This window comes from Babylonia areolata, chromosome 1, assembly GCF_041734735.1.
Source record: "Babylonia areolata isolate BAREFJ2019XMU chromosome 1, ASM4173473v1, whole genome shotgun sequence".
NCBI lineage: Eukaryota > Metazoa > Mollusca > Gastropoda > Neogastropoda > Buccinidae > Babylonia > Babylonia areolata.
Genome location: NC_134876.1, coordinates 14,723,769 through 14,739,001, shown reverse-complemented (window position 1 = coordinate 14,739,001; position 15,233 = coordinate 14,723,769). Strand labels below are relative to the sequence as shown.

The window sequence follows — 15,233 nt, the reverse complement described above, 5'->3', positions numbered from 1 at the left end:
TAAGTCAATAGTGTAAGTAGCAACACACTTAAAAAATGAATATATCATCACCTGCAAACAAAAACAAATTCATATTCTGATGTCCGATTATATCTCTTGCACACACACACACACACACACATATGCACACACACACACACACACACACACCCGCATACACACACACACACACACACGCATGCACACCCACTACCAACTCATGGACTGGTTAAAGACAAAAGTACAGCCCACAATAGACAATGCACCAAAGACTATAAATTTTTACAAGACAAACGAATGAACAAAGAGACATATAATGCGACTATAAATTTTACAAGAAGATAAATGTATGAACAAGGAGACTTATAATGTTCAATGCTCTTCACCTTTTAGGTGGAGGAAAAGGGAGGAGGGTGTGTGTGTGTTTGTGTGTGTGTGTGTGTGTGTGTGTGTGTGTGTGTGTGTGTGTGTGTGTGTATGTCTGACAGAGAGAGAAACAGAAAGAAAGAGAAAGGAAAGAAGTGGAGGAACAGGAAAACAATGCATGAATAAATAAATAAACCAAGCAAATAACATCCCTCCAATCAAACAACACAAATAATGGATACTTAGGAGGCAAGTCAGACAAAAATACATCTGATACTTAGGAGGAAAGTCAGACAAAAATACATCTTGGTGTTTATACTACTAGTATGCTGTCTACTAGACATCTTTATTTTCTGAGCTTCATTCAAAGGACACCATAAAGTTCACATTGCCTTTATGGGCTACTTTGATTCTCTGATATGGCGCTTGAAGAATATGCTGCTTTTAGAGTGTGTCTTGATGGGTGTCTTGTTTTCTTCCCTTCCTTTACTACTTGAAGACCTCTGTTCACACTGCTGCTTTTGCAGTGTCTTTTGATGGTTGTCTTTTTTCCTACCCCTCTCCTTTGCTTTCCTGCTTGATTTGAGAGGTCTTTCTGTTGGCAGTTCACAAAGTATTTGTATTTGTATTTCTTTTTATCACGACAGATTTTTCTGTGTGAAATTCGGGCTGCTCTCCCCAGGGAGAGCACGTCGCTACACTACAGCGCCACCCATTTTTTTGGTATTTTTCCTGAGTGCGGTTTTATTTGCTTTTCCTATCGAAGTGGATTTTTCTACAGAATTTTGCCAGGAACAATCCTTTTGTTGCCGTGGGTTCTTTTACGTGCGCTAAGTGCATGCTGCACACGGGACCTCGGTTTATCGTCCCATCCGAATGACTATGTTGTTGAGGAGTAAAGTGACAGTGCCCATTCAAGTCAGAACACTGATACAGTCAGCCTTTGTTACCAGTGAAGGGGACCATTGCCATCAGCTTAGCGGATGGACAGTGTCTAGTGACATGGACAGCAAACAATGGGACAGCACCCAACTGACTCTGGATGTGAAAATGGAGCACCTCAGTGTGACACTAAGTCCCGGATTCACACTTTACCCTCTCTGAAATTCATCCCTTTATTAACACTCCCCAAAAGCTTGTTCCTCCTGCCCCTCCCCCTTCCCCTTGCACCTGAACACCTGGCCTTAATCTGACTTTTCTCCTTTTCTGGTTACTATTAAAAGTAAATTCAATACCACAAAACATATGGCATGTTCCTCCTCCTGCACTTTAAACTGAGTGTAATATTTTGCCAGTTATTATTCATCATCAGTTACGTACAGTCCAAATCTATCATAAGTGGTAAATGAATGTGCCAGTAAGTCATATGTGTGGACTGTTAGCTATCAACTTCAACCTAAAAATGATGAGAAGCAAATGTAAAGGCAAGTTCTCTGTGTGGCTCTCTTGTTATTGTATCCTTTACCACTTCAGTTACCCTTCCTGCCTCCTACACCCATAACATCTTTTACAAAATTACTCTCAACGCCAAATTTAACAGAAGTCCAATCTGAAATAAACAGATGATATATTAACACTTTTAAGTCTCTGCTGAAGAGAAATGTGCTAGGAAAACTCTTTCACACTTGCAAATAGGTGAGCATACATATACACACATGCACATATGCACAGTCCACTTCCATAAATTGTACAACTTTTTTGTTCATTGAAAGAGCTCTGTATGTCCTTTGCTCTGTGCTTCCTGTCCCAAGTCACTGTCACAATATTAAAACAGCACAAAGCATGCAGGTAATTCCATGATACAGTCAAGTCAGAAATATATAGTAATTTATATCCAAAGACACACAGACATACCCATTCTAGTCTGACTTGCACATGAATATGAGCTGATAAACTATTTATACAAGCTGATAACTGATACCGAAAAACAACTGAAGCATTCACGAACAAGGGTCATTAAGCTTTGGCATCATGACCAACTAAGGCGGACAATTCCCATTGTGTAATCATAATCAGTTTCTAAGTGTGGCAATTCCCACTGGCCAACCATAATTAGTTTATCTGTGAAAGGCAATGAAGCTCTGAGTTACATTTGTGCAGGTGTTGTGGAATGAGCCATTGTATATGAATGATTTGGTCCATGCCTGAAGGAGTTGCACTTCATCTGTTCCCATTTTTGCTTCCCCATTTCATATAATGTACACTTTAAATGTGCCTCTTTTAATCTTTAAATAGCTTTTTTTTTTCACTATGATCACTAAGTATGGGTGAAAAGTGTGTGCATATTTGTGTGTATGTGTATATGTATGCACAAGCAAGTGCATGCAGACATGCAGGCTTAACAAGGCAAGAGAAGCAGGAACCTAGCAGATGTGGTGTAACATATATGGATCTGTCCAAAAGCAGTTACACCTCTTTCAGAAACTGAAACTCTGTGTGTGTGTGTGGTGTGTGTACTCATGTGTTTGTGCATCCATATGTGCTGTGCTTCCAGAACCTGGCAACATACCATGTCACATAAAGCTTCCAAATGTCCTGCAATGCATAATCATCTTCCCTATACCCGTATCTGACTTGCTTTAGATTTACTAACTGAACTTTCTCCATCCAATCCCTTTGAAGCGCAGTTTAATTATGTATAACTTTACAAATAAAACAAAAAGTACTGGGGGAATTCTTTGTGTCAAAGGTATGGGTGTTTGCGAACATGTACATACAGTGACACTTTGTAAACGACTGGGTGAATGCATTTTGATATGTTTGACAATTTCCAAGAGAACTGATGTGATATGATTAACTGGTTTATCATTAGTAGTAGTAGTAGCATGGGGATTTGACTTCAAATGCAAATACAAAACTTAAAAATAAAAACATCCAACCACACAGGGTATAGGAAAACTGATCAGCATCTATCTATTTCCTGCACAATGGTAAAATTACTCAGAAGGTTGGGCAGCATTTATCAATGCCCTCAAAACACTTCAAAAACGATTCAATAAATTCCATACTGTCAAGTGATACTTCTCAAATTCTCAGCTCACATAAGACTTTGATTACAGTATTCTCATTTTCTGGTAGCGTACTATCAGCTTATAATCTTAATAAAACACAATCTACAAAAACAGAACATCTCAATAAATAAATCAGTAAATATATAAAAATGAAAGAGTCTGCAGTTTTCCCACAGGCCATGAATGAAAAGGAAAGATCAGCTATACTCTTCAGCTTCAGACAAAAATACAGAAAAGAAATGTTTTGTTTGTTGTACAGAGAAAGCCAGCACCTGAAGTGTTTCATGCTGTTCTGTGGTACAAAAAACTGGAAGCATATTATTTTGTTCAATGCTGTGTTTCATGACACTGACAAACCAAAAGTCACTGGTTCTTTGCCTCATACATAAATATGGCAACAACCGTGTTCTGCTTGCAAAGCTGCAAGTGCCATCTCCACTGCCTTTGGCTGTGTGTTGTCAATGAAGCAGTAGAAAGGTTGAGGTCCAGTCTCTCCTATCATGTGTAACGCCCAAGCACCATATCCCTGAACATTGGAGGCACCTGCACACACACAAAAAATGTTAGTTTTCGCTACTAATCTTTAATAATTGTTATTAATTACAATAAACAAGACAACTGCTGATGAAATAAAGGTATGGTCAATGCGAAAGCTGTAAATTTATCCTGCCCACATCTATTACGCATCATAACATACAAACATGTCAAACTGTGTGCACATCACACACAGACATACACATTAAGAGACACATGCACTCCCATGCCTGCAAAGATGCATGCGTGCGCACACACCACATGCCAACACACATACACACACATTTATTCACAAGTGTATACAGCAGCTACGGAAATGTAAACATTTTGAGCCAATTTTTAAACTTGGGAGTGTTGGACAGACTGGTCACAGCAAGTTCCACAGTTTATGTGTACAGAAACAGCAAGTAAATGCTTGTATTCCTACTGTATTAATTTTAGGCTAGGATGCATCATACATATTCATCCATCTCTCTCTCTCTCTCTGTTAGTTATATACATACATATTTATATATTGGACCACACACACTGACATACAAATATGTCATGAGGTGATTCCATGAAAATGACACTGAATCATTGTGTTGTACTATATTGTACTGTACAGTATCATATTGTACTGCCTTATAGTATACACTACTGTACTGCATTGCATTTTTTTGTCAAACACATTTTTCTGAATGAAAGTTGGGCTGCTCTCCAAAGAAACCACACTGCCAAAATGCAGCACCACCTGGAGGAAGGTGGCAGAACGTTAAGACGCCTCTCTGCCAATACAGTGTCTGTGAAGGTATGGGTTTAAATCCATGTCTCGCCCTTTCTCCCATGTTTTACTGGAAAATTAAACTGAGCATACAGTCATTCAGATGAGATGATCAACTTGATCCCATGAGCAGAGCATACTGGAGCACTGAAAAGAATCCACGGCAACATAAGTGTTGTCCTCTGGGAAAATTCTGCAGAAGAAATCCACTCTGAAAGGTACACAAATATATATGCATGCACTCAAGGCCAAACTGCGCTGGGTTATGCTGCTGGTCACGCATTTGCCTAGCAGTTGAGGTGTAACATATATGGATTGTCTGAACACTGTGATGCCTCCTTGAGAAACGAAACTGATGTACCACCCATTATTCTGGTCTTTTTTCCATGTGCTTTATCATCAAAGTGACAGGACAGGAATGTCAGACCCCTGCCGGAGTCTGCATTAGTTGGGTCACAGTTAAGTATGTGTAATTAAAAGTGAATTTCATACAAAATTTGCCAGATACAACTTTCTTGTTGCCTTTGGGTATTTCACATGTACTTAGTGGGTGCAGCACAAGAGACCTCAGTTATCTGTCTCATCCAAAAGACTAGCACTCAGATCCCTAATCAAGGCCTAACAGAGTGGGGAGTAAAAAAAAAAATTTTTTTTTTAAAGAGAAGAAAGAAAACAGGATCCATGTCCACATTTAACCTGTGGATGCTCGCTTCCTAGTTGGGCACATTACCAATAGGCCACTGTTCCACAGGAGAACATGGTGCAATCAATACATACTTCCACAAAAAGACCTGTTACTACTGTTACATCGTTACAATTACCGAAGGGAAAGAAAGAAGACTGACTGACCTCTGCTGGGTTGCTGAGGGCCTCTGTGATCATCTTCTCTATGTTGCGCATCATGGCCACTTTCTGATGGGCCTTCAGCGGGTACACTATCTTGTCTGTGGGACCAGACTGGCAAACCAACACACAAACACACACACACACACACACACACACACACACACACACTCACTTCATATTCAAAGGACATGTCTGGTTATAATAATACAAATCACACTCTGGTTAGTCTTACTCTTTATCATTGCGTCTGTAAACCTTTATTGATGGTTTTTATGACAATATGACAAACAAGTATGATAGTGATGATTATACAACTTTTTTGCTTCAGTTTTTTTCTTTATGAAGCTGTCATGTGCCTGATGAATATAATGCATCTCTTCTAAGCACTCCCAAGAACAGCATGGCTACCAAGATGGTAAGGTAAACAGTTATACAGAATACATATAAAACCCCACACGTACATAGGAGTAAATGTGGGAGTTGCAGCCCAAGAATGCAGAGGAAGATCTTACAAGCTACAACTGGACTGATAAGAATGGTGTTTATGCCTTACATGCACATCAATGCACACACAAACACATGCACACAGACAGACACACACATGTGCACGCATGCACACACACACACACGTGCATGCGCTAGCACACAGACACACTTCTTTTTACACTCTCACTGAATGGTAAGGCTAGCACAGTAGCAGTAGCACTGCCACTGATAAACAATTCATTATCAATTATCACCATCACAAGGGTATCAATATAATGGATATCAGATCTCCAACTAATGTATACAACAAAGTTAAACAATAGTTTATTCTATTTCATTTCATTTTACTTTATCTCATCTTATATATATACTTTTTTTCACTGTCTGTTGATGATTGACATTTACCACTTGCTCGGGACGAACCGTCAACCACCATCACTCTAATATTCAAAGATACAACAGTTTATTACTCACTTCACATCAAAAGCTGAGGAACACTGTTCATTACGGTACTCACTTTATACCAGAAGTTGACAGACACAGTCATTCCCCATCCTGGCACAGACTCCACTTGATGCCACCTGTACATTGGTTGTGCCCAGTACCATTAGCAATCACCCCACATTGACACTCAATATACACAAATACATTAAACAGCCCTTAAAAATCATGTACTCAGTGAAAGTGAAAAGTGTTTACCCAAACATATGTGCACATATATACGAGCCTAACAAATGTGCACACACACACACACACACACACAAATACACACACACACACATGTACACAAACACATGCATGAACAGTTATGCACCCACACATAGCAGAGAAGTTGAAAAAAAATTGCAATAATGGATGGGTCACATAACATAAGGGAAATAACATTATACTAGTTATAACATTATACTAGTTATTAAGATATATAAGCAGATATACGAGTAAATTTAATAATGTAGTATTGTGCAGTGTTGCTATCTTTTGCCCAGTCTTACGATAGCTTACAATGTGAAACTATACCAGTGTCTCACAATTCTTGATTACAACCTTCAAGATGATTTATACATTCATCCTCTTTTTTATCCTTTTTTTTTCCTTATCATATGTCCTAGTCAGTTATTCATTCTGAATCAAAATAAGCTATGCTTATTCGATTCTTATATGTTATTACATGCCCATTTATGATTTACAATATGAATTAAAAAAAAAATTAAGAAGATAAGAATGTATTCAACACAGTCTCCAGGCTCTTGCGTGGAGGACTTTACTAATATACATCTGCACACATGCATACTCACATACATGCAATTTCACACACAATTCCCTGTTTAAAAATGTTTTAAACTTTTTTCCACTCTTTTTCAGTTTTTATCTATACTGAGTTTCATTCTTCGCCCAACAAAACAGATGAGCAAAGATAAACTGCTAGTCTGTTCCATTTTGAATGTCAGGGCATTAAGCATCAGCTTTATACTTCATAAACTTATCAAAATCAGGAAAAGTTTGACAAACAATGAAAAACCAAGATTTGTATTCAAACAATCTGATCTGCTCTCTTTATCTACCAGTGCACTTGCTAATTAAAGAGAAGCACTGAATATTTTTATACCATCTTTTTCTTTAACTGCTGGATTTACAGGCACCAGAAAGAGATCAATCTTTCACTTTCATATGATCACCTCTCATCACAGTATCCACAGGCACCATAAAAAGACGCACACAGTCATTATTCCCAATGTGTGAGCTACAGACTGACCAGGTCACTTACCAGTACACTGGCAAGTAGAGTACGTCCCCAGGTCCTAAGATGGCTTCCTTCCCCTTCAGCTCTTTCAAGCGAGGAAACCGTTCGAAGTCAGGATTGTCAAAGTCAACCTGAACAATTATTACAGTTTGTGTGGCAAGAATGCAAAACAAGCACAAATGCAAAAAGAAACAAGGACCGAATGATCAAAGCATTAACATCTACAACAATCGACTCACTACTCTCTAAAATTTGAAACCATGAAAAAACAACTCGTTTCTACTGATGCTGATACCCTGCAATAATATTAGCCTGTTAAGTCCTTTACAAATATCTAGACATAATAATCATAGCTATAACTTTTCATATTATGCATTGTAATGTCCAATTGTGCTTAATTGATTGTAAAATGTTTTATTCTGAAAAGAAAAAAAACTGAATGGGTGGAGAAACAAAAAAAACATCATTTATAAGCAGTTCTGTACTTTCAACATCAACCCATCCATCTATCAATCCATTCACACACACACACACACACACACACACACACACACACACACATTCCTATACACACAAAAATGCATTCATCGACTATAGAATCTGTGCTGAACATGGCATCAAACTGATGTTCTGCACAACAAAAGACTGAAGCTGCACAGTTGTCTACCTGACTCTGTCTGTCATGTGGGTGAAAGACAGGGTAGGGATACAGGCAGCCAAACATTGCAGGGTCAAACAACAGAAAACGTTTGTACCCATAAACCTGAGCAAAGAAGTTCTGCTGCTCATCGTAATGCACTGGTGTGATCACACCTGTAACACAGCAAATCGTGTTTCTGTATAGACAGCAAAACTATGATTTAATTTCTCTCATTTTTATTTTTATAAAATCAATCAATATTTCATTTCTGAAATTATTTTCTTCATATGGCTGCCCTGCCACTCCACTTTAACTAGTCTTTTTTTTTCTTTTTTTTTGGGGGGGGGGGGGTTGTTGTTTTTTTGTTTGTTTTTTCTCAATACCCATCCAACCATGTCCAATCCCCGTGTATGTGTGTGCTGAAAAGAATGAATGCATAATTATGTATCAAAATCACTTTGCAGTGACCAGACACGGCAATAAAGTAATGAGAAGAAGAAGGATTTTCTTCATTTTATTGATTAAGAGAACTTTAGCAGGAAGAATTCCAACACGTATACTGCTTCATTGCATAACTTATTCTTAAAAGCTGGTTTGAAACTCAGATGATGGCCTGACTGGAGTGCTGAGTAAACAAGCACATGGATCGTTATACACCTTCTTGATAAACAGTCTGTTTACCTCTCCCTGTTCCTTCATCTGTCCATTCCACCCACCACTCCCTCCTCACCACAACATTCCCACTTTCTTCCTCCTACATTCTCCACACTGTCAGCCACTGGCTGCTTTCTGTTCCTCCGCTGAAGAGACATAGGGCTTAGTTTACAGATTTTAGTCCAACCCTCTTTCTAATGATTGCCCATGACTATAACTTTTGTTGTTGTTTTTTCAATTCTGAAAAAATATCACAACATTATCCCCAGAATCTGCATTCATCTTCACAACATAACAGATAAATGCAAGCATGAAACATGAACTTGTTATGCAAGAAAGCACAGGATCAAGTAACATGTAAATAATAAAAACTTGAAATATATAACAGATAAACAAACAGAAAAAAACTTTACCAGAAAACCTGTGCGTTCACTAATAAGCATCTGTTCTATAAAACAAGAAGCAGCTTACCATCCATTCCAGCCAGGAGGAGGTTGGAGGTGAGCTCCCCCCACTTGTGTTTGATCTGTTGTCCAATAATCCACTTCCAGTTGAAGTGAGTGAAGTCCTGCACAACGTCTGGACCCACCGAGTCGTTCAGCGACTGCTGCAGGTACATGCTGCTCGACAAAGCAAGTGAACATTTTCAGTTTCAAGATGTGTTGAAGGGTGCAGATGCTTAACCTTTTGCATAAACCCACGCACTAATCATACCTTGACATCTCTCCGTATGCATAATAAGACATTAACCTGAAATGAAATAAAGCAAATAAGAAAATGCATTAAAACATAACAAAAATGGAACACACTAAAAAGGAAAATGATTCAACTAAAAGGTGAACATGATGCTCTGCAGCTGTAATCTCTTGTCTTACCCCAAATCATCACTGTTCAAATGCGCTGTTCAGGGACTTATCAAAACTATTTATATATTGGGTTTACAGAATCAACTACTCTTTCTGCAAATGCCTGTCAGAGGTAAATTTGAAATAATCCTAATTGTAGTTTTATAAAAAGAAAATAAAGTGACTGGCAAGAAAATGACCCTGCTTGTGTACACTGTCCAGCTTTTTTCATTCCATATCATAAAAAGCAAAATCAGATATCAAGAACTGAACAAGTTGGATTTTGGGCACTGATTTGAATTAAATCACTGCACTGTTCGCAAACACTGTCCTAACATTGCACAGGTAACCCAGCTGATTCCACCACCACCATCATCCTCTTTTGAGCCAATATACAGGCTGCGTAGTTTTCAAAGAAAGCAGACAGGCACAGGAAGTTTTGTATAAAGCATGATGTATAAAGTGTCTTCACATGTAAAGCTGCTTCTAATGATACACATACGTTTTCAAGACTCCTCTGTATCTGATAAACATAGGCATGATTAAAAGCAGTGTTGACATGGGAGGTCAAGGAGTTATCATCTAAGATACACAGCTATATGAGGAACATATGCTTCTGTCAAAATCATCTTCCACAATCATCTTAAGACTGGAACTGTGACAGAAACACATTCTCCTGCCCCTCATCCCCACCGCCACCCCCTGCCTTCAGTCAAGGGAAACTTAATGTTGTCTTGTTGATGACTAAAATGACCATTTTCATCAAAGGACAAGATGCACCCATTATGAAGTGTACCACTCGATGGCCATATACTTCTTATGATTATCTGTGTACTCCAAACCACCTCCAAAACCCCATTCTCTTCTCCCACCAAGAAATCATATGAAAATATAAAAAAAGCAAACCCTTTGACAGGTCATAGATGAACTTTGCTGGATATCTAAGTTGCTGGATATCTAAGACAGACACTTACATATATATATATGCATGCAAGCTGACACAGTTCTAAACCATTTATGTATACAAGAATATTAACACTTGCAAACACAACTGGAACAAAAAATTCATCACAAATCTGTCTCTGCATTATTTTTACACTTACAGTGAAACTAATTATCCAGCCAAAGGCAAAAAGAAACAAAGACAGACAAAAGACATATGTCTTACTGCGGATCCCCCTCTTTCCATGCCTTCACTTTTCTGAGGAACTCTTGGAATGTCATTTCCTGGCGGGTGGTGGGAGGTGTGAAATCCGGCACCTTGCTGAATTTCTTATCGTCATAGTACAAGAACTTTTTGTTTCTAGAAGAGTAGACGGTGAACTGACCCTCTCCGATGTGGCTGGCAAGGTGATCAGGACTCCAGTGCAGAGCTGACTGTACCAAATCTGTGTCTGTCAGAATAACTGGTTCCTGCACACACACACACACACACACACACACACACACACACACAAACGTCTATTCTCATCAGCATTCAACTCCCAGACATAAAAAAACCCCATCAGAAATCATGCTTTAAAAAATAATTGATTTCATTTTAAAGAGAATTGTAGATGTAAAGTGGGAAAGAAGTGTATCATAGCATAGCACAGCATAGAATAGCATAGCATAGCACAGCAGAGTATAGCATAGTATGGCATAGCCATGTATAAGTGTACTGTATTCTATTGTATTCTATTGAACTGTAATTTTTATTATATTGCTTTTTTGCCACAACAGATTTCTCCATTTATTTTGTGAAATTTGGGCTATTCTCCCTGGGGAGAGCGTGTCACCAGTGCAGTGCCATCCTTTTTTTTTTCTTTTCTTTTTTTTTCTTTCTGCAAGTACATTTGCTTTCCTACTGAAGTGGATTCTTCTTCAAAACTTTGGCAGGCAACCCTTGTACCATGGGTACTTTTATATACGCTAAGTGCATGCTGCACAAGGGATCTCGGTTTATTAATCCCAACAACTTTTAATCCCAACAACTAGCGTCCAGATCACCACTCTAGGTCTAGTGAAGGGGGATACATTTTCTGGCAAGTGTGGAATTCAATCCCGTTCCCTCAAATTCTCTCACTTCTTAGCTGGATACATATACTATACCATCACTATACCACCAATCCACTTAAATATGGCCTAAAATCGAACAAGAAAGTTGTCAGTTTCAGTGGTCGTTTTTTCCAAGTTCAAGAATTCTATGGACCCACATCTACACACCACAATGACTTTACAGGTCAAGATATTGACAAACTGAAGTACATAGCATAGTTAAGTGCAGTGAGGGCAGTGTAGTGCAGATAGAGAAAGAGAGACAAAGACACAGAGAATGAGTGTGTGAGAGACAGATTCAGAAACCGAGTCGGTGTGTGTGCGTCAGTGTGTGTGTGTGTGTGTGTGTGTGTGTGTGTGTAATGCACATGTGTCTGTATGCGCTTGTGTAAGTATATGCATGAGATGTGCATGCGTGAGATGTGTGCGCATGCAAGCTCGCATGTGTCACTGTGTGTGCTTGCAGGCTGAGAGGCATCAACATCTGCAGAAAAAAATATATGTAATTCTTTTGCATAAATTAAATATCATCTATCTATCTATTTATCTGTGTGTGTGTGTGTGTGTGTGTGTGTGTGTGTGTGTGTGTGTGTGTGTGTGTGTGTGATATGTTGTTTTGTCTTTGTTGTTGTTGTGTTTGTTTTTTGTTGATCTGTTTTTGTTTCTGATGTTGTTTTTTCATTATTTTTTTCATATTTCACATACATCAGCAGAGAGTGTGGAAAAGGGATATGAAGACAAGAAGAAAAAAAGAAGAAAAGGAGAAACATATGAAGATATCATGAAAGAAGATGACTGATAGTCAGATGTCACTGAGGCAGTGCTGGAACATTCTTAGCCAATCTGTTACAACTCATAAAGTGAACTGCTGATTTTTTATCTTATTTGTTCATTTTATTTTATTTTTTAACTGTCTTAACATGATAAAAAATAGAGCTTTTTCAATACATTTATCAGGGTTGAAATAATCCATGAGAAAAGTTTTTTACATTGTGTGAAAAATACCATTAACTAAGCACACAATAAGAAAAGAACAGAGCAACAACAACAACAAAATCTTTTAAGGAAAAAAAAGATGCTTGTGCCAAGTTATGGGCAAATAACTTATCTGTATTCACCATCCATCACTGGTAACTTCTATTTCTAATTCTGCACAAGGTTTCCAGTGTCTTTCACACACACACATACACACACACACATGCATACATTCTCCTATCCCCATCCTCCTCTCTTGCTTATCTATATGTTGATGAATGTACTACAGTTTTGACAATAATAGAATAATAAAGTAGGCATATTTCAGCAGAAGTGAAGAAAAAGTGTTGTTAGTGTACATTAGCAGAATATGCATGCCATGTGAAAGTTTATTATACCTATAGGGATTATAACACACACACACACACCAAAATCTGTTTACATTTTAAAAAGCAAACAATGCCCTTAAGTTAGCTAAGTACAAATTCTGTCAATATTCTTTACAGCCATAAATCTTTTAACTCAAATTCATGAAACTGATGTCTCCAATGATGGAATATGGTTATAGTTTAACGTTTTATTGTCCAATAAGTAAAGCATGCCAAATTATGGTTCCTGTTTTCATTTACTGATTTCCTGAACAGGCAGCTAGGTGTGAAAAAGGCAAGAGAAGACAGGGTGTGCAAGGATGGGGATGGAGGTGGGTGGCGGGGAGTGGAGGGGCACTGATGATCAACAGGATTTTTTTTTTTTAATTGCGACATGTGATGGGGTTGGAAAAAAATCGCATTTTAGAATTCGAAAAAAAAAATGTAAACATGCACAAACACACGAACACGCGCAGCATACAGATCGAAACGGCAACAGAATGATCTTGCTTTCGAAAGAAACAAAAACAAAACAAAACAAAAAGAACCCGTCAAATGTGATAATGACAAATATTGTTGTAAATGACTTTTTCAACGGTCTGCCCATGTCGAGGAGAGGGAGAGTGAAAAAATGAGTCCTCTCCCCCGATTATATTCTCCTTCCTTAGCGCCTGCCATTTGCGCATCTGCAGTTTGTCACGTACGCACCAGAACCACAACAAACAGCCATGCAGCGCCTTTGCACCCTTGCCATTCACAATGAACTGGTGCTCAAAATTTCTGCCATATATCCAGTTCCGATGCAAAAGCATCTAAATGTTTTCACATGCATTAAGCGTTTGCTTTGCCGAAATGTTGCTTTGAAACCATGCTTGCACTGATCTTTTGAATTGGAAACCAGTCACTGACGAAAATTCAAAAAACATTCGAAAGGCTCAAAAGAAAAACAATGCAAGGTAATACTCAACATAAAAAGGGTCTTTTACCTCTTCTTTAATTAGCCGCTCCGCCTCTGGATCATGGCAACTGAGCCTGGGAATGTTTTCCACTGGGAAATAATATGAATTCACACTCGCCGCAACTTTGCTCAGCGTAGGTTTTTCCGAAGCAGACGCCATTCTCAGCTCCAGATTGACTGCGTGATACGGGAGAAGTCTTGGTTTAAACACACTTCCAATTTAATCTTATTTCAAAGGAATATATCACTAGATACACGCAAAAAGAATCAGATTTTTAGCACGAAAACAGTATATTGCAATGAATGTTTGCACAATGTAAACAGCTTTTCGAAGAAATTAATTCATACTGTTCAAAATTATCAAAATGTCCCCTTGTGGGAAGACAACTCTCCTGTCTTACTTTCGTTTTCATACAGACCAACAATGACGAAGAACAATCTATATTAATTTAATCAAAGGAAATGGCAATCTATTGTGTGTTCACACTGACAAAGTGTGTGTGTGTGTGTGTGTGTGTGTGTGTGTGTGTGTGTGTGTGTGTGTTACAATAGGATGAAATAGGATTGTGCAGAGAAAAGACATTTTTGTGTATGAACAAAAATGATATCATTATTGCGTAAATAATTAAGTAGACTTTCAATTTTCATCAAGCGCGAAACAATTTACAGATGACATTACACACATATTGCGGTTGACAATCTGTAACTGCATGAGATTCAGCAATTAGAATAGATATGTGTAGGCCCCATTTATGATTGTATGTTTCTTCTTTAATATTTTTGTTAAAAATATAAATTAAAAAAAAGAAAGAAAGAAAAAGAAGAAGAAAACTTTGAACGAATCTTACAGAGCCGACTGGCTGCCCTACGACTCTGAAATAAAATATGTATTTTTGTATAATCTGTTTGACACATTGACATAATGAAAGTTTGTACAAAGTTCGTTTATCATCTTGTTCGAGACAGGATGAATATATACATACTTCAAATAGCTGGAAATGGTCTTTCTCTGTCTCTATATCTCTGACAA

At 38.1% G+C, this 15,233-nt stretch overlaps 1 protein-coding gene across 2 annotated transcripts; it reads right to left on the bottom strand.

The window, feature by feature from the left end:
• Positions 1-392: 392 nt before the first annotated feature.
• Positions 393-14,438, bottom strand: LOC143279893 (hypoxia-inducible factor 1-alpha inhibitor-like). Of its 2 annotated transcripts, none has more exons than XM_076584211.1 (8): positions 14,232-14,438; positions 11,034-11,278; positions 9,492-9,640; positions 8,490-8,539; positions 7,751-7,857; positions 6,503-6,566; positions 5,503-5,610; positions 393-3,899 (listed from the first exon to the last, which is right to left on the bottom strand). In XM_076584211.1, exons 1-8 carry the CDS (start codon positions 14,361-14,363, stop codon positions 3,855-3,857), a joined length of 900 nt encoding a protein of 299 aa, XP_076440326.1. In that variant the 5' UTR covers positions 14,364-14,438; the 3' UTR covers positions 393-3,854. The 2 variants fall into 2 exon arrangements, with proteins under 2 accessions (XP_076440326.1, XP_076440317.1); XM_076584202.1 differs by having other exon boundaries at positions 8,394-8,539; positions 14,232-14,429.
• Positions 14,439-15,233: the final 795 nt, after the last annotated feature.